This window comes from Numenius arquata, chromosome 2 (assembly GCF_964106895.1).
Source record: "Numenius arquata chromosome 2, bNumArq3.hap1.1, whole genome shotgun sequence".
NCBI classification, from domain to species: Eukaryota; Metazoa; Chordata; class Aves; order Charadriiformes; family Scolopacidae; genus Numenius; species Numenius arquata.
The window spans coordinates 130,570,451-130,589,622 of NC_133577.1; the positions used below are offsets into that span (position 1 = coordinate 130,570,451).

Below are 19,172 nucleotides of genomic sequence, written 5' to 3' on the forward strand. Positions count from 1 at the left end.
GACATTACGGATGATCGTATTATGAAGGTTCAGAGCACCTGAGAAGGGGATCTGATCACGTTCTGAGCGTTTGCAGAGGAGCACCAACTGTTCAGTTAGTGGAACAGAAGAAAAAAAAAGTACTGGAAAATGAGACGGCTTAGGAAGCTACAATGGAAAGCTGTCATTTAGACTAAGTTATATTGAAGCAACAGATATTCATCAAATAATACAAGCACTCCAGATTTATCTTTTTAAGTTAATGGCAGATGGTTTGCATTTGGAAAAAAAATCACAGCTTTTTCTGTTTTAGAAAGAAATTTACTCTTCTTGCAATAACAAAGCAACAGCATTCACAAAATCCTTCTCCTGCATGAGGTCGGGCACGTGTGGATCGTCTTTAATCTGGCTTTTAAATAAGGTTCTCTATTAATAGATCTCTACAAAAAAAAAAAAAAAAAGTTCCCTGTGAGCAATCAATACAGCAAGATGTGTTACGAGTTCGGTGACAGCAAAAAAAAAAAAAAAAAAAGCAGCTCCAACTTGAGAGAAATATAGAGAAATATAGCCCCATTTAAGAGCTGAATTCAGTTCATTAGAAACAGCGGGGTTAAGCACAAAGCCCCGTCTGAGTTCACCACCGCTGTGTGGCCTGACTGCGAAATGAAAGGCATCAATTTTACCACCGCATCGGGCCTGATTTTCATTTGTACCGAGCCCCCTTTTTACACCACTCTGCCAGCAGAAAAGGGGCCTTAAAGTGACTCTAAATTATCACTCCTTTGCTCTGGCAGAGTGGTATAAAGGGGCTCCGCCATCAGTTTTAAAAGGCATCACTTTCTCGAGTGTTGCAGGATGCTTTCGATGAGCCATCAAAGCCTGTGTCAGCACGAGGAGCCAGGGAAAAGGGGAGGCTGACCCTCCGGGAGCCAAGTGGTCCACGATGGTCTTGATCCTGTAATGGCCTTCACTAACCTTTCCAAAGTATTTTGAGATCCGTGGCTGGAAAATGCGATGCAAATGCTCGTTGTTATCAATAATAAGAGCCAGCCAGTGACAGATAGCTGCAGTATTTGGTAAAAAGCTGTAGTACAAACCTTTTATTTCCTCCCCCACCTGCTTTTGAATGAAGTCGTAGCTCACCCCAACCGCTGCAAGTCTGGAGGGTGAAGTGCTGCCCATCAGCAAAAGCGGTGAAAGCATCTTCCACACGTTGCCCTTGGATTTTGGGGTGAAAGCACCCCTGAACAGGAGAAAACTACCTGCTTTGGAAACACCTTGGATAAAGAAGTTAGAGGCTGAACGCCCTTTTAGATACTTCAGAAGGGCCAAACTCTGTCCTTGTGCACTCTGCAATGCCCCTAAACAAATCTCCTCGTATTATAACACCTTAAAAATACACTAACAGATCAAACTGTCTGGTGTTCCTAACCAGACCCAGCTTCCAGGGAAGAACCATCCTCTTTTCGTTGCATTGCTCTTTTTGTCCTGTCACTGGGCACCACTGAAAAAAGACTGGCCCCATCCTCCTGACACCCACCCTTGAAGTATTTATAGGTGTTGATCAGATCCCCCCCCCTCAGTCTTCTCTTCTCCAGACTAAAAAGAGCCAAGTCCCTCAGCCTTTCCTCTTAAGAGAGATGCTGCAGGCCCCTCATTATCTTTGTGGTCCTCTGCTGTACCCTCTCCAGCAGTTCCCTGTCCTTCTTGAACTGGGGAACCCAGAACTGGACAGATGAGGCCTCCCCAGGGCAGAGCAGAGGGGGAGAATGACCTCCTTTGACTTGCTGGTCACACTCTTCCTGATGCACCCCAGGATGCCATTGGCCTTCTTGGCCACAAGGGCACACTGCTGGCTCATGGTCATATTTTGCAACATAAATAGGTGAAGCCAATGACTCCTAAGCTTTGCTCTTGGTGTCCTCATTGTGATTTTACTTCATTTCTGCAATTACATCTGACTGGTTTGCAACCCCACATGAGATTTGAGGCCTCTAATTTGGAAGCCACAGGATTTCGGCGCAATGTGGCAGTGGGAATTAAGAGTGCTACAGGAAAATTTGTTGAATTCCTAGATAAAGCCTGTGACAGTAACGTCCCCGCTGGCTTTTTGTATTTGGCTCCACACTGGCTTTTTTGTTTGCTCTCTACAACAACCTGAAAGTAGGCTGTAGCCAGGAGAGGTAGGTCTCTTCTCCCAAGGAACAGGCGATAGGACAAGAGGAAACAGCCTCAAGTTGCACCAGGGGAGGTTTGGGATGGGGATTAGGAAAGATTTCTTCACCAAAAGGGTTGTCAAACCTTGGAACAAGCTGCCCAGGGCAGTGGTGGAGTCACCATCCCTGGAGGTATTTAAAAGCCAAGCAGATGTGGTGCTCAGGGACATGGTTTAGTGGTGGTTTTGTCAGTGTTGGGTTGATGGTTCGACTTGATGATCTTAAAGGTCTCTTCCAACCATAACAATTCTATGATTTTATGACAGGAGAGCTTTGCCATCCTCAGCCACAGTAAAATGTGGATCTGTCAAATCTAAACCAAACCATCTGTGATCACAGAATCATAGAATCTTATTATTGTCTAGGTTGGAAGGGACCTTTCAGATGATTGAGTCCAACCATCAACTTAACAGAAGCTACAGGTGTACTTCCATAAAGCTGCTACGAACAGATTGGAGACTCCTAGCTAATATATAGGCCCATGGTTCAGCAGATGCATCGTGTCACCTGGAGTTACTCCATACTGGATGGCAAAAACCTAGTGTTGGAACATGTATCAGAGTGCAGAGGCGACTTTCAGAAGACATTTGGAGGGGAAATGCTAAGTATCCACCAGTATCCTGACTTAGAGCATTTGTGAGCCTTTTATCAGTAACACCAAGAGTTTTGGTAGAGCCTGAGCATTAAGAGATTCTCCTGGTTTGTTTTATAACTTTTGTGATAAGATTTCATAGCTCAAATATGGGTCTGCTTTGGTAGATCCTAGGGAATGAAACCACACAGTCACCAGCCAACTAAAACCTCTTGTTTTCTTGTCAAAGTCATCTCCTAGGGACTTTTATTCCCGTTGAATGTCTGCAGTGAAGCTGTTCTTACAGATTAGTGGTTGCTGCTTTCCCCAGCCTCAATGCTTTACATCAAATATTTAATGGTTAGAAAATGAGACGTTTTTCTGACCTGGATGCTCAGCATTTGTCATTCTTTATCTCACACAATGGGCACACCACCGTGATGCAGTCCCAGTATTGATCTGGTGCCATGGGGTCAGCACTTAGATTACCGTCATGATTACACTAATTACTCGTTCCATCTTTCTTTCCTCCCACCCACCAGCCTTAAACGCAGGGGATTGTCATGTAAATAAGTGACCTAATTAGCAGTGCTTTCAAACCGTTTTACAATGAGGATCCCTCATGAGTAATACCAGCAAATCAAGGTTTTTGTGGAAATAACTCCAAAGACCCTGCTGTCCACTCCAGTTGGTTCAATGCATTAGGATCTGTTTATCTCTTCTGAAGAAAATGACTCGGTGATGTCAACGATTAATAGCAGTAAGTCCATCTGCTTCTCCTTGGCTTGTTAGAGGTGACAGCTTACTATAGCACAGAAGGGGCAAAATCATTTCCAAAACTAGGTGACCAGACTCAAAAGTGTGGTCAACCATTGATGTCATCAGTGAGTCACTTTGCCATGGTATATGGGCTATGGGATTGTTCTGATCTAACCAGCATTTATATTCCTATGGGAACTGGGAGAAATGACTCTTAAATAAGGAGGAATTGGGGAGAAGACAGACTATGAGTCTGATGCAAAAGGTAACTGATGTTCCTGCTGACGTTCAGGTCATCTTTTTGCTTGTCTCCTTTCCTTTGAGTGCATTCTGCGTGTTTCCCATTCTTCAGCCTATGTTTGAAAACCCTTTGTAGTTCCCATGGATATTCAGATTCACACCTTCTTCTAGATCTTCCTGGACAAGGCTCATTCATTCTCGTTTGTCTTCCAGCACAGACCTCCCTGCTGCTTTATCCTCTTGTTTTGCAAACCAATCTATTAAAAACAAACAGCCCCCAAAAAGCTTCTATCTGTAATTGTCAACACTCAAAAAAGTATCTTTAAGGTATCTACTTAACTGGATTTATTTTCATTACACTTTCTTCACCTTGTCCTTACTTCTTGCAAAGAAGAGGAATTTATCTCTTGGGCTTGAGGACAGACTGACTTCAGCACTTCGGCTTCTTGCTCTTACAGTGAGTACAATAAACTGGGAGGTCTGAGGTCCTTTTAAAAATACATCCCTCTCAGTACATCTTCTACCCAGAGGAATTTTGCAATGATGTTGTTGGGGCATTTATTGGCAAGGTGCAGCCCAATCATAGAATCATGGAATGGTTTAGGTTGGAAGGAACCTTTAAGGGCCATCTAGTCCAACCCTCCTGCTGTGAGCAGGGACGTCTTCAACTAGATCAGGTTGCTCAGAGCCCCGTCCAACCTGGCCTGGAAAGTGTTCAGTGATGGGGCAGCCACAGCTGCTCTGGGCAACCTGGGCCAGTGTCTCACCACCCTCACAGCAAAGGATTTCTTCCTTTTATCTAGTCTGAATCTCCCCTCTTTCAGTTTAAAACCCTTCCTCCTCATCCTATTACTTCCCTCCCTGATCAAGAGTCCCTTCCCAGCTTTCCTGGAGCCCCTTTAGGGACTGGAAGGGGCTCTAAGGTCTCCCTGGAGCCTTCTCTTCTCCAGGCTGAACCGCCCCTCTTCTGTCAGCCTGTCCTTGTAGGACATCATGGAGGACTCTGAGGAAATAAAATAAAAAGTTAAATTTATGCTTGTGTTTGCAAGAGAAGTTATGTGGAATGTCAGATGGTTTGAAGCATCACCCCCTTTCCTGGCCCAGTTGACCAGTCTCTTCACCAAATGTCTTGATCCCCCAGCTTTTAGTTCAATGATGCTTTATAGGTGTCCTCATACCAATCACTGTTTTTTTTTTCTTTTCTGGTTCTGAGGAAACCTTAGGTGCATGTTGGCAGCTTTTTATAGGGTTGGGGTTTTTTTTATATTAACCCAAGTGCGTGACCAGCACCCATCTTCCTTATTCGTTGAACTGCCAAAAAATTAATCATTTCAGTTCACGTGGGACACATCCTGACTGCGGTGTGGACAATCTGCCATGAAGTCGGTGCATAAATGTCTGTTCCCCTCTGCCTCGATTCACACAATGTGAATTTTTCTGTAGTTCTCACAGATGCTCAGCGTTCCTGCCCGATGCTCGCCAGTGAGTTAACGGCGGAGCCGGCATTCTCGGAGTCAGATACCATAGAAATGTCATTAATTTGGTGATACGTACCTTGTGTTTATTCCAAATGCTGTGAAGCATTCTTTATTAACAGTTGACCTGAAATCATCTCCATCTTTTCTAAGGACACGCTGCCTTGTGTGCAGCATCTGGCCTTGAGGCTTTCTCTTTTCCTTCCACTCATTTTTGCTCATTTTTGCTCACTCAATCACCGATGTTGACAATTTTTAAAAGGTCTCCGCCTACTGAAACCAGTGACAAATGGGTAAAGAAATTAGTCGGGGGGTGAATTTTTGGCTCTGTGTAGATTGAAGGAAGCGTCTCCATTGACTTACTTCACCGGAGCTGTGATTTTGCCCTGTCTTTAATGAAAATTAGGGGAAGCGCATGGCTGGTGCTTCCCACAGAGAAGGGTGGGAAACACCGAACAGGCAAAAAATACTTTCCATAATTCAATAGCAGATAAATGGGTTTCAGTAAGCTTCCTAAATCAAGTCGCTTCTGAGCTAATAGAATTCAGCTCAAGAAATAGTATTTCTCAGAGGGGTAGGGAAGGGGAAAGTTATGTTATAAATTGCAGAAAAAAAGAAAAATTTAACACGCAGGAGTTTTGTAGTTGAGGAGCACTGGAACAGGAAACACTGGACTTTTCGAAGAGATCCTTCTGTATCCAAAATCTTCAACTGTGATAGCTCTCCTGCTCTTAGCTACACCTGCACAATTTTGCTTCCTTCAGTGAAAAAAACCCTGCTCTTCAGAGTTTTTGTAAATAAACCAAGAGGTTTGGGGTTTTTTTTCAAGCCTTTTCCAGACTTCAGTATGAAGCGCTTAAAGAAAACTGTTGAGCAACCAAACCTTCCAGTGGCTCGTTGCACGTTGGAGCTAGAACCTCCCACCACACTATTTCCCCTGCCCCTCTAGCTCGGAGACTCCTTTTTGCTCCCCTGCCCCCTCCCTCCCCTCGCCCCGATAATCCCTTTCCCGAGGCTGCATATTTGCAGAAAGTAATGGAAAACAAACCACTTTTAGAGGAGTTATTGCCTTTTTAAAAGTGCTAATTTCCTTGCGAAATTTATGCCTGCCAGCAGAGGCAGACGAGGAGCTCCGCAGGCAGCTCTAACGAGACAATTCATTAACTAGCGAGTGTACACACGCCATAAAAAACATTAATTCACAAAATGAAAAACTAATAGAGTGTTTAGCCCGTTCTTTATCACCAGTGACAGTCTGTGCTTTCCTCATCATTAGTGTTTACTGAACTGATGGGGACTGCAGCCCGGCCCGCTTATCACCACTCATCGCAAATGAGGTCGCGATGGTTTTTTCCAGCACGGCTGCCTTGTCCCCTCTCCCCCACTGGAATTTTAACAGAGAGACATAGAAGGAAGCTCTCGGTGCCAGCCTTCAGTTTTGTCTTGCTTTTCATGGGAAGTTCTCCTTCCTTCTCCATCCTCGTCAGAACCTCAAGGAGGTTTGCAAGGGAAAACCCATTCCTCAAGGATCTTCCTGTATGATCCTGGTTGCCTCTACTCGAGAATGAGATTAACTAGTAGGAATTTTCTATGAATAATATTAATTGAGCTTGCTTTCTCTTTACTTCTGCCTGTCCTTTAAGTGTTAGCATAACTTTGCCCCTTCAGCACTGGTGAGTGGTTGATCCCAGTAAAAGGTGAGCCGGACCAGTGCTGAGTATTTTGATAATTCCATCCTCCCATCTTTTGTTTGAAAGGTCCCGACCTCTTAAAGCATGTCCTTTCTTGGTATTTGTTTTGTTTTAACAAGAATCCCTGTTCTCTCCTGTGTTTTGCTATCGATCAATATTGTCAGCTGTGCGCTCAGCCCGTACGAGCGTGGTCAATGTTGTCCATATCCCAGAGCTTTGCAGGGGCCAGGGTCAAGGAGGAGGGTTGAGGCCGTTGCGTGGGAGACTCGGCGCTTGGCTGAGGTAGGCGCTGACTGTCGTCACCTCTGCTCATCGCCACCCACGCTTGTCTGCAGAGACAAGCATCTGTAGAGACAGGCATCCGTAGAGACAAGCTCATCTTGGAGTCAAGAGTTAACCTTACCCATCGTTGTGGAAGTGAAGGTCAGAGCACTGATGTGCAGTTCTTGCCAGCTGCATGAGCGATGGAGCTGCCTTTCGGTTTGGAGCCCATGTGAAGGAGACAGCTGACATCAAAAATCAAAGTGTTAGGTGCTAGATACATTGGAGGTTGAACTATTTGAGCTTTAAAGGTCTCTTCCAACCCAAACTATTCTATGATTCTGTGATCTTGGAAATCTTGGGAGATGTCATTGCTCTTACTGAGGTTTTTTTCTCAATATTTAAAGTCTGTAAAGACAACAGTTTAGGTAAAAAGGAGTGATGCAACAATATCTGCATAAATATTTTAAGTATTCAACCATATCTAAGAGGCCTGAAGGTTCACACTTCTGAAAAGGAAGTGGGAGGATGTCAAACCCAAAATCCAGCTATGTTTCCTGATTTCCTGTAGCTCTGAAATGAGTCTTGTGAACTTTGGTAGAATCAAAATCCAGTTCCAGATTTTATGGCTCGTTCCAGTCCTTTTCTATAAAGCTGCAGCTCAGAGATCCCCGAACAGACCAATTTAGAGGTAGGCAGCGAGTGATCTATGCCTTAGAGCTTCAAATTATACTCCTGCAGCCAGAACTTGGTCCAAGTGGGCATATGGGTTGCATATAGTTGTTGTTGTTCATTATTTCTGGAGCACCACAGGTGTGCAGAGCGCTTTGCAAGAGGATGAAAGGAGAAGGCCCCTGCTCCTCAGAGAGCTTGCACTCTAAATTAGATTGAGATGGCATCTCGAGGGCGAGAAGAGATCAAAGGGGGAGGAAAAATGTGTAACCACTAAAAGAAAAGAGGCTTGAGAGAGGGGTCCTGGTATTTATTCCCACAGAGAGAAAATCACTGGAGTTTATTTGCTTTGTCTGGTCCTCTTTGTTTATTTAGGGTTTTTTTTAATCTCCAGCAAATCATAACGTATCTCCCAACTCCTGTAGCCGAAGGCAGCCATCTCCATACAACTACGTAGAGGCGATGCCCCATGGCCACTTGTGTCACTTTTCGGCGGGGCTGTGGGCATCTCAGTGACGTTGCTTTCGCCCCGCAAAGCCCTTGCTCACCAGCATCACCACGGTGGCGGCTTTCCTTTACCTGGCTCTGGCCCAGATTGACAGACCATGGCTTAACAGAAACAGAGGTGATTTTTGAATGGTGACATATTTAAAAGACTCCTGCTGGTTGGCTTCAGAAGACAGAGGTCTCCTGGCATATGTCTTCCTTCAGAGACTTCGCCAAAACAGGTCCTTAGTGTTGCATCTGATGTGCACACTGTACTGCTGTACTCTTATCTCCCTTAAAAAAACCCCACGTAGTCACATATCCAGTTCCTCCCAACTTCACCCAACGCTTTTTCCTTTAAATACCTAGATATTCTTCTTTCTTGTTGGTGTCAGGGTGGCGATTTTGTCTCCCAGTGTCATCGTCACCTTGTGATGCTAAAAGCTGTAGGAACAGGAGACGTGGAGAGCTTTGAGTCAGCTTGAGTGGCAGTGATGGATAAAAACACGTTACCCAGGTTTCACACGCTGTGAACTAAAGCATGGAAAGAGGTGGTGGTGCGTGGGGTCCCCAGAAGAGTCTCCAGCAGAGAGAAGACTGAACCCGGAGTCTCCAAAAGCGTGTTCCAACGTATAGCCTATAGCAAATTTCCTTTTCTCTGCGTGTATTTGCAATTATTTTGGAGTTTCCTCTTCTGGAGAGGAAAGGGGTAAGAAATTAAAATTTAAAAAGCTGTGAACTGATCCGTAACGTTACCTGTGGGGCACAGCAAGCGTTTCATGCTGCATCTCTTTCCCAAATAAGAGGCTTTTTTTTTTTTTTTTCCCCAGCAGCGTTGTAAAATTTCTCTGTGAGCCTTTCCCCTTTCCCTTGTAAAGCAAATGTGTGTCGCGCTAGGTAAAACCTGAGCATGCTGGAGGTTTATTTCTCAGGTTCAGGTTGCACCGGAGCCGAAGCAGAGCCTGTAACCTTAGATTGATTTTTCTCCGTGCGCTATTAAGCCATTTAAATGTTAGCAGTCACTCTGCTCAAGCAGGGAGCGGGCAGGATGCGCTATTGTAGACCTTGATTGGTTACAGAGGTTTGTTTATAGGCAACGCGGCAGGTTTTGCTTAATATTCCAGAGGTCTGGTAATTTACATCCATCGATTTACAAGGCACAATCTGTCAAGAGGCACCAGCGTCGCGTTGAATTGCAAAATGATTGAAATCATTGGTGACAACGAGTGTGTTAAGTTTATTTTTTTCTCAGGTTTGCTGGAATGAAACGTTCCTTCTCCTTGGAGTGAGATATCTTGGCTGTGCTTGCAGCAAGCTAGAAGAAATCCCAAACAAAACCATAACTGTTACCCAGCAGCATGGGAAGGTGACTTAAGACAAAGGAAATTCATCTGGTTAGGCTGCAAGATGATAAGGGCCAACGGAACAAGGCGTTGGCCACTGCTTACCCAACCATTGGGTATTGTGTTGGCCAGGAGGGCTCATGTTCAAGCTGGTGTAAATGGGTTGTGAAGGTGGAGAAGGGGAAGAAAAAGTAGACAGTTGCTGACCTGCTGTTTTGCTTTTCCAGCATTTCTGTTGGAGATATCTCCTCCCTCTTTCAGCAGAGAGCTCAAAGTGTGCTTTGGTGAGTTGAATGTCCATGCCATGCTGGGTCACCCTTTGCTCAAAGCACTGGCCCACTCCAAAGCCTGGTCCAAATTACTTTTTTTTTTTCAAGGCCCCTTAATAATTTAGGCTCTGGTTATTTTTTGCTGCTACAGCTCCTTCTGGGGGTTCACGTGGCCAAGGTTGATGGAGTAAAAGTGTCTTGAGTGAGACTTAAAGAAATGGGATTTTCTCGTTGGCTGTGAAATGGTCCTTTCTGGGTTTCCAAAGAAGGAGAAAGGAAAACTGATGGGCTCTGAAAGGCTTCCTTTGATCTCAGAAAGCAAAAGTACACTTCAGCGTCCTCGTCGTGCATGGGAGAAATTGGTATGCAGCCCCCCAGTCAGCACCAGACCCTCCTCCCCACCGTGGGGGCTCTGAACACCCAGAAGGACTTCAGTGCTCTTGCTTTAAATAAGGAGCAGATTGTCCCCGTCTCTCTCCTCCTCTTATCTCCGCTGACAAATATAATTACAGCTTCACTTAAATTGCTGTAAATGAATTCTGGAGAGTAGAAAAATTGTGCGTGTATCTCTCCCCTGCAGAAATTAGCTGACTCTTGCGTTTCGGATGATGGGTCCATCCATCTCCACCGCTGGAGCGAGCTGGCACGATCGAACCCGAAGCTGCAGCCCCAGCACTGCTTAAGAGAGTTGATTCCTGCAGTGAGTCCATCTCCAGGAAAGAGACTGATAGAAACTTCTCAAAATGTAGGATTTTGTACTAAAAATAGACGGGTTTTTTCCCCAATAATAAAGGTGAGGTTTTCTGCTTTCTACTGTGGCCAAATGAGCACCCCTAGACCTGATCCTGCAGGATCCAAAAGTCCTGCCACCCTCCAGGGAAACAAATGTCACTTGGAGGTCTCGTAGCTGAAAGATGGGTGGCAGCTGGACAAACAGCTCTTCCAAAGCCCTTCCCAGAGTCATCTCTGAACACCATTATCTGGAAATGAAGAGGCTGTGTAAATAAGCCCATCACCCCCTCGCTGATAATTTCATTTTCTCTGCGGGAGAGACCTCAGTGAGCAGAGAGGGGCTTGGAGGGGTGTTGGGAGGGGGCATCCTTGTTATTCCCATCCACCCTGGGTGGATCGTCGCTCTCATTTCCCTCTTTATTTCTCTTTTACACTCCAGGCCCGTTAATTATTTTCAGCAGTATTTGCCAGGCTATGAATTTCTCTACCATGTTCCTTGATTAAAAAAACAAACAAACAAACAAAAAACTTCATAAATATTGCTCTGATTGCAGGATTTGCTGAAGGAGGCTACTTTCGAGAGCCGTGTTTTACGTGGCTTCACCCATGCAGGCTTTTCTCTGTTGTAATTCACTGTACATTTAGATGCACAATTAGGCACTTCTGCTTTTCCTTTTGCTCTGTCACACTCCTTTAATAACAGTTTAATTACAGTTCTGTCTTGTGTGTTTACCTCTGTTTCCATTTGTTTCATACAAAATTCTGCCACTTTATTCTGCTCTGGTGAGACCTCACCTGGAGTACTGTGTGCAGGTCTGGAGCCCTCAATATAGAAAGGACATGGACCTGATGGAGCGGGTCCAGAGGAGGGCCACCAAAATGATCAGGGGGCTGGAGCACCTCTCCTATGAGGACAGACTGAGGGAGCTGGGGTTGTTCAGCTTGGAGAAAAGGAGGCTCCGGGGAGACCTCATAGCGGCCTTCCAGTACCTGAGGGGGGCCTACAGGAAGGCTGAGGAGGGTCTGTTTACAAAGGCCTGCAGTGACAGGACGAGGGGCAATGGTTTTAAGTTGGAGAAGGGGAGATTTAGATTGGATATTAGGAAAAAGTTCTTTACCATGAGGGTGGTGGAACACTGGAACAGGTTGCCCAGGGAGGTGGTCGAGGCCCCTTCCCTTGAGATATTCAAGGTGAAGCTCGACGAGGCCCTGGGCAACCTGGTCTAGTTGGGGGTGTCCCTGCTGACTGCGGGGAGGTCGGACTAGATGACCTTTGGAGGTCCCTTCCGGCCTGGACCAATCTATGAATCTATGAAAATATATCGGGGCTTTTTATCTCCTCATTGTTTGGGTTTTTATACTTTTCAGACTAGAGCTGAAGGTGTGTTTAATTTTAGGACCTAATGCAAAGCTCTGCGTAGGTTCCTCTTTCAAAGCAGGTCTTTGGCTGTACAAACAGCAGCAAGTGACATTTACTTAATCAGTCTCCATCAAAATGAAAGTTTATTGTCAGCAGTTCCTTGGTGATGTACAAATCCTTTCTGTGCGGAGTTGCGTTGGTGTCTGGCTACGTGTTTTATCCTGTAACCAATGTTAGTGCAAGAAAAGAGAGGAGGAGATAGTTCCTAAAGCCAGCAGATAGCGTACCTCCGTTATTCAGGCTGATCACAGAACAACTACGAGCTGAACACATGAAGCAGCCATGAAGAAAAGTAGATATGGCAGAGCAAAAGAATATTTCCATTGCAAATGGGAAAGTTCTAGTCCTGTTGTGTCACCAGTTGCAGCTGGAACATGGCATTCAGCTCTGGTTACCTGCGTTTAAGACAAATTAATTGAAAGTAGAAGGGGTGCAGAGAGTTGCTTCTGTCAAGCATTGGAAGAGGCTGCCCAGGGAAGTGGTAGAGTCACCATCCCTGGAGGTACAGGTAAGACCTGTAGATGTGGTGCTGAGGGACATGGTATAGTGGTGGCCTTGGCAGTGCTGGGTTAACAGTTGGACTTGATGATCACTTTACTGTGAGGGTGGTGAGGCACTGGAACAGGTTGCCCAGAGAAGCTGTGGCTGCCCCATCCCTGGAAGTGTTCAAGGCCAGGCTGGATGGGGCTTTGAGCAACCTGGTCTAGTGGGAGGTGTCCCTGCCCATGGCAGGGGGGTTGGAACTCGATGATCTTTAAGGTCCCTTCCAACTCTAACTATTCTATGATTCTATGATCTTAAGGGTCTTTTCCAACCTAAATGATTCCACAATTCTATGAAGAGGGATGCCAGGGGTGGAGAACTCCATCAGGCAGAGAATAATGCTGGTATATGAAGAACCAAATATGCAACATCAATGAATAAACTTAGGCTGGAAATGAGTTCCCAAACTTGAACTTCACTGTTAGAGAAGTGAGGCTTTGAAGGAGCCAGCGAGGGTAGAAATCTGAACATCTTCAATACGGCACACAAGTTTCTACTCAAGGTTATGGGACACAGGGCTTGTGGGGAGTGGACGTGATGATCCAGGAGATCCCTTGCAATCCCCATTATTTAATTCAAGTGGAAGGGGGCTGAGTGGGGGCTGCCTGATTTCAAACATTGCTAATCACCCTACGCAGGAAGTCGTTTCTAAAGTGCTGCTTGAACAAGGGCTTGAACTCAGATATTTGGGATACGCTTCCTCTAATTAGGGGGAAATATATGATAACGGCGTGTTACTCTTGTTAGTGAAGCTACTTCTGTAGCTCGAGTGGCAGCGATTTGTGTTGCAGGGGAGAAGGTTCAGGGTTCAGGCACTGTGATAAAACACAAGGGATGAAGCTGCGTTGGCACTTCTCCAAGAGATGATGCTCTTGTGGTCGGGATAAACTCAAGGTGGCTTTTCAAAGAGGTCTCAGTGGGAGGGAAACAGTTGGTCCACGACCAACTCATACCCATTGCCTGCTTTTTAATTGCTTTACTGCCTAAGGGCTGTGTTTTATTAACAAGAACGAAGAAAGCCTCCCAAATGCTTCTGAAGGGATGGGGGCAGGCAAAGACTCCCTTGAGATTATGTGGGGAAGTCTATGGTGACCGAAAAGGACCATCTTTCCTGTCAGTGCCACACTTTGACTCCTGAGCAGCTCTTTTCTTGCTCCAAGCAGAGCAAGATAAACGTTCCTGGATTTTGCAGCTGCAGAAATACTCATCACAGAGCAATATCTTCCCAAGCAAATGTATTCTGGTGGTTGATTAAACCCCTCAGAGTCACTTTGGAGTTTAATCAATTGCAGAAGCAGTTTGTTGCTTCGCACACTCCCAAATTATAGAGGTTATTGCTCAGCAAAAGGTGGCACAGAACGCGCGTATTCAGGATGGAAGCAGACAAGATGCTGTGGCTGCTAAAGCTGAGTGGTATTGATGAAGGATGTCACAAATTTATCCTGTCTTCTCTTTCTAGCCATGTCTCCTGGCCAGGACAGCCATGCCAGTCTGGAACACCTTCCCGCATCCGAACAGATCCTGCAAACCCTGAGCGAGCTGGCCAGGTCCTTCCAAGAGATGGCTGACCGCTGCCTGCTGGTTCTGCATTTGGAAGTCAGGTAAAAGCGCTGAATTCGTGGATTGTGGGTGAGGTTGGGAGGCTGTAGGTTAAGATTGCGTCCAGAGTACATGTTATGGAACCTGAGACAGATGTACTTGCCTGCTGTAGCATCGAAGGTCAGTCCAGAAATGCCAGATCCCATCACAATGGATCACCAAATGTGGGACAGAGGCAAGATACTGAAAGTGGAGTTTCCTAGGGAGGTCTGTGTCTTATTCTCCGCCTCTGCTCCACTCTCGTAAGATCCCACTTGGAGTACTGTGTCCAGCTTTAGAGTCCTCAGCACAGGAAGGACCTGTTGGAGTGGGGCCAGAGGAGGCCACAGAGATGATCCAAGGGCTGGAGCCCATCTGCTGTGAGGACAGGCTGAGAGAGTTAGGGGGGTTCAGCCTGGAGAAGAGAAGGCTCTGGGGAGACCTCAGAGCCCCTTCCAGCCCCTAAAGGGGCTCCAGGAAAGCTGGGGAGGGACTCTTGATCAGGTAGTGGAGCCATAGGACGAGGGGTAACAATTTTAAACTGAAAGAGGTGAGATATAGATGAGATATTGGGAAGAATTCTTTGCTGTGAGGGTGGTGAGAGCCTGGCCCAGGTTGCCCAGAGAAGCTGTGGCTGCCCCATCCCTGGAGGGGTTCAAGGCCAGGCTGGAGGGGGCTTTGAGCAACCTGGTCTGGTGGGAGGTGCCCCTGCCCAGGGCAGGGGTTTGGAACTCGATGATTTTTAAGGTCCCTTCCAACTCAAATCATTCCATGATTCTATGAATATGCGTCAGAGACTGGGAAAAATGAGGTTTCAGGGTTTTTGTCCTTAGAATGTTGAACAATGTTTTAATAGTCTAACAGGTGTCTGCATATTTATTAGCCACTGCACTTTGGAGCTTTTCTTACTACTTTTTGAAATAGGAACAGAAACTGGGGAACCAGCTGGATTTTTTTTAAAGGGATGGATAATTTTATCAAGTCTCTGACTTCACATGCAAAGATGAAAGGCAGCAAATCCCTTTCTTCAGGCTGCCAGCTCTCCACTCTGGAGCTGGGAAGACATTTTTCCCTTATGCATTGTACCGGCCAGGTGTATTTTCATTGCTTTCCCTTTTCTCTGAAGCATCAAATAGAAGCGGATGTCAGAGACGGGCAAGGAGACTTGATGGACCATCAGTTTGTTCTGCCGTGACACATCCTAAGCCATGTTGTGTCTTTGTGTACATTGGCAGAGCTCTGGTGAAGTCAGTAGGTAGCTTTTAAAAAAAAATACACATTAGTTATTGTCAGCAGCTCTTCAATCCGCTATCCGTCATCTGCTGGCCACCTGATTGCCGGCACCACAGATGAGCTGGGGTTTGAAGGATTCAGGGAAAAGATTGGAAAGGTATGGAAATGGAGCAGCTTTCCAGGTGCGACGTAACGCGAGGTGATGCCCAAGGTAACCCGGACTCATGGTATGGAAACCATCCTGGATGGGATTCTGGCCTTGGTTCTCTGTGGCTTTCCATCAGGCTTGGGTTAAGCAGAAATAAGTGCAGATGTAATTCAGGAAAAATTTGTGCTGTCGGTTTAGAGCAGACCCTTGCCCACCTCCTTTAGTGCTTTCAACAGGAGCTCCATCGAGTTTGACGCTGTAAATACACCAAAGCATATTATTCCGTGCAGCGGGTGGAAAGGGATGAGAAAAAGCCATGCTAACAACCAGGAAAATCCCCAGCAGGGTGGGAGCTTCCCCATATTCATCCCTCTGCGTTTGCAACCACCTGCAGTAACGGAGAAAAATCCCCGTCCCTCTGCTGGCTGTTACCAGCAGCTTTCCCTGGGATTCCTACGCCAGCTCACTGGATCCCTGCCATTCCCAAGGTGCAATGTGTATTCATCCACAGAAACCCTGAGCTTTAAACCAGCACTCAGAGCCGGTAAAGAGCCTGGGAATTTATCCGGCCTCTCGCTGTTGCAGGTGCAGTCTAAGAAAACACCAGCAAACAGCAAAGGGGATTGGAGACGACGCAATTATCCCCTTGTATTTCTCCTCCCTCAGGGCCCCCTGTTCGGTCACAGCTCTGCCAGATGCAGGTTGGCACCAGCCCGGTGTTGGCTTCTCCTCCTCCTGTACCTTGTGGGCATGGACCTGAGGACGGTGGTCACTGAGATCCTGATCCTTGGATATATATCTGCTTCCTTCAAGGAAATCTGTTGGCGCATTCAGATTGTTAACCGTTTCTTTTGTTACAAATAAGCGTGGAGTTTTAGATTATTTAGTGTCTGTTATTTTGCTATTAAAAGCCCTAGATAGAATTCTACAGGAGCGGGCACTAAAGAGTGCAAACAGGCTGAGAAAGTTGGAGTTGTTCAGCCTGGAGAAGAGAAGGCTCCAAGGAAACCTTAGAGCAGCCTTTGAGTCCCTAAAGAGGCTCCAGGAAAGCTGGGGAGGAACTCTTGATCAGGGAGGAGAGCCATAGGACAAGGGGGAAGGGTTTTAAACTGGAAGAGGGGAGATTTAGATGAGATCTCAGGACAAAAGTCTTTACTGTGAAGGTGGTGAGAGCCTGGCCCAGGTTGCCCAGAGAAGCTGTGGCTGCCCCATCCCTGAAGGTATTCAAGGCCAGGTTCGATGGGGCTTGGAGCAACCTGGTCTGGTGGGAGGTGTCCCTCCCCATGGCAGGGCTGGTTGGAACTGGATGATCTTTAAGGTCCCTTTCAATCCAAACCAATCTATGATTTTATGATTTTACTCTTGGAATTGCCCTAAATTGTTATGGGCACCTCAAGGATCTTTTCCAGGAGGATGGGGGACATAAAAGCCAGGACATAACCATCACAGCTTTGTCCACTCCAACACAGCTCCCCGCTGGTGGGGCCGGTCTGGTGTGAACTTGCTGTTGCAGTGATCCTGAGTTATGCTTCAAGTGCAAGGGATATTTCATCTGGGCTGTGATTTGGCCGTGTTTCCCTGACACATTAAATTCAGAATAACCCAACCAACCTCCCATCCCTGTTGAGTGATGTGGGTGAGACCCAAGGATTACAAAAGTAGAAATTTTGCTATCGACTTTGCTGGACATAGGACTTTCCTCTATGAGACAAATTACTTAATTACAGGGGTTTTGCAGTACCTTAATAGGTGATTTGCATGCACAGAATTTCTCCTTCAATGGAAAGGTGATGGTTGGGCATGTTGCCTACAGCCCTACCTGGTGGCTGAGCAGAAAAGAAAAATGTTGCAGTAGTGTCAAATGCTTGAGAATAGGCACAACCTTGGCCTGCTAGTTATCGTTACATGTCCCCTGTCTCACACCTTCTGCCAGTTATATCTGTTATTAGATCTTTATGATACGTAGAAGTTCTTTGCGCATCGGTATTGAAGTGCTGCCGAACTGGCATGTGTGATGTTGGAGAACCTTGTGAAAAGACACTTGGGATTTCACTGCGATGATGTAGGTCACATCTGTTAATGGAGGGTCCTTTGTATTCAGTTCTCAAGATGGGACAATGGCAAGAGGAGGATGCATTTAATGCAGATATAACTATCCCTTTCTTAAAATAGCTGTTATTTTTTACTAGCTTGAACACTGGAAGGAAAATAACACGATGACACTTTGCATACTCACTAATATTTTAACATCAGTGTTGTAACTTTTCTGTCTTGCAGAGTTCATTGCTTCCACTACTTGATCCCACTGGCTAAACAAGGGAACTACGCCATCGTCGCCAACGTGGAGAGCATGGACTATGACCCTCTCGTTGTCCGGCTCAACAAGGACATCAGCGCCATTGAGGAAGCCATGAGCGCCAGCCTCCAGCAGCACAAGTTCCAGTACATCTTCGAAGGTCAGATATTTACCATAAGGGTTTGGTTCTTCTGAAATAATTTTTTGTTCTCATCTTGAAGCTCAACAGTATTCCCTTTGAGGGTAAGGCAGACTGTGGTACTGTTGCCACCTACAGCAGATTGATAAGTACGACCCATGCAAACCATGCCAACTGCATCCTGGGCTGCATCAAAAGAAGTGTGGCCAGCAGGTCAAGGGAGGTGACTCTACCCCTCTACTCCGCTGTGGGGAGACCCCAGCTGGAAGACTGTGTCCAGCTCTAGAGTCCTCAGGACAAGAAGGACGTGAACCTGTTGGAGTGGGTCCAGCAGAGGGCTGTGAAGATGATCAGAGGGCTGGAGCGCGTCTCCTGTGAAGACAGGATGAGAGAGTTGGGGTTGTTTAGCCTGGAGAAGAGAAGGCTCCGGGGAGACCTTATAGCAGTCTTCCAGTCCTTAAAGGGGCTCCAGGAGAGATGGAGGGGAACTCTTGATCAGGGAATGGATCCTCGTCATAGGATGAGGGGGAATGGTTTTAAACTGAAAGAGGGGAGGTTTAAATGAGATCTCAGGAGGAAATTCTTTCCTGTGAGGGTACTGAGACTCTGGCCCATGTTGCCCAGAGAAGCTGTAGCTGATGAATCCCTGGAGGTGTTCAAGGCCAGCTTGGATGGGGCTTTGAGCAACCTGGTCTGGTGGGAGGTGCCCCTGCCCAGGACAGGGGGGTTGGAATAAGATGATCTTTAAGGTCCCTTCCAAACCAAACTATTATATGAAACATGGGGCACTCAAAACCCCTGGTGTCTCCATACCATTTCTGAGTGTATCTAGCTAAATAGGAGTGAGCCCTTGCTGAGCAGCAAAGCAGTAAGTTGATGTACATGCAGGACAATTCTTCCTCGGGAAGCCACAGGCCATGTGTATATATTAGGAGCACAGCTCTATTACGGCGCAGTTCCTATCCGAAGTGTAGCCATTCCATTTCTAAAATTAAATTTAGAGAACATTAGCTCTTCTGATGTCTCATCTGTCGTGATTACCTTGGAGAATATAAATCGTGCCTTGGTTCATCTCCCCTGTGTTTATTTGTGGCGCTGACGCACAGTTCTCTTGCCTGCGT

The 19,172-nt window shown here is 46.2% G+C and overlaps 1 protein-coding gene across 1 annotated transcript in view; it reads left to right on the forward strand.

Annotated features, from left to right (window-relative positions):
* Positions 1 to 19,172, forward strand: part of EXOC4 (exocyst complex component 4) — a 487,556-nt gene that overhangs the window by 431,188 nt on the left and 37,196 nt on the right. Inside the window, exons 15-16 of the mRNA XM_074168558.1 lie at positions 14,117 to 14,258; positions 17,894 to 18,072. Coding sequence (XP_074024659.1) covers positions 14,117 to 14,258; positions 17,894 to 18,072 — 321 coding nt within the window. The remainder of the gene's footprint in view (positions 1 to 14,116; positions 14,259 to 17,893; positions 18,073 to 19,172) is intronic.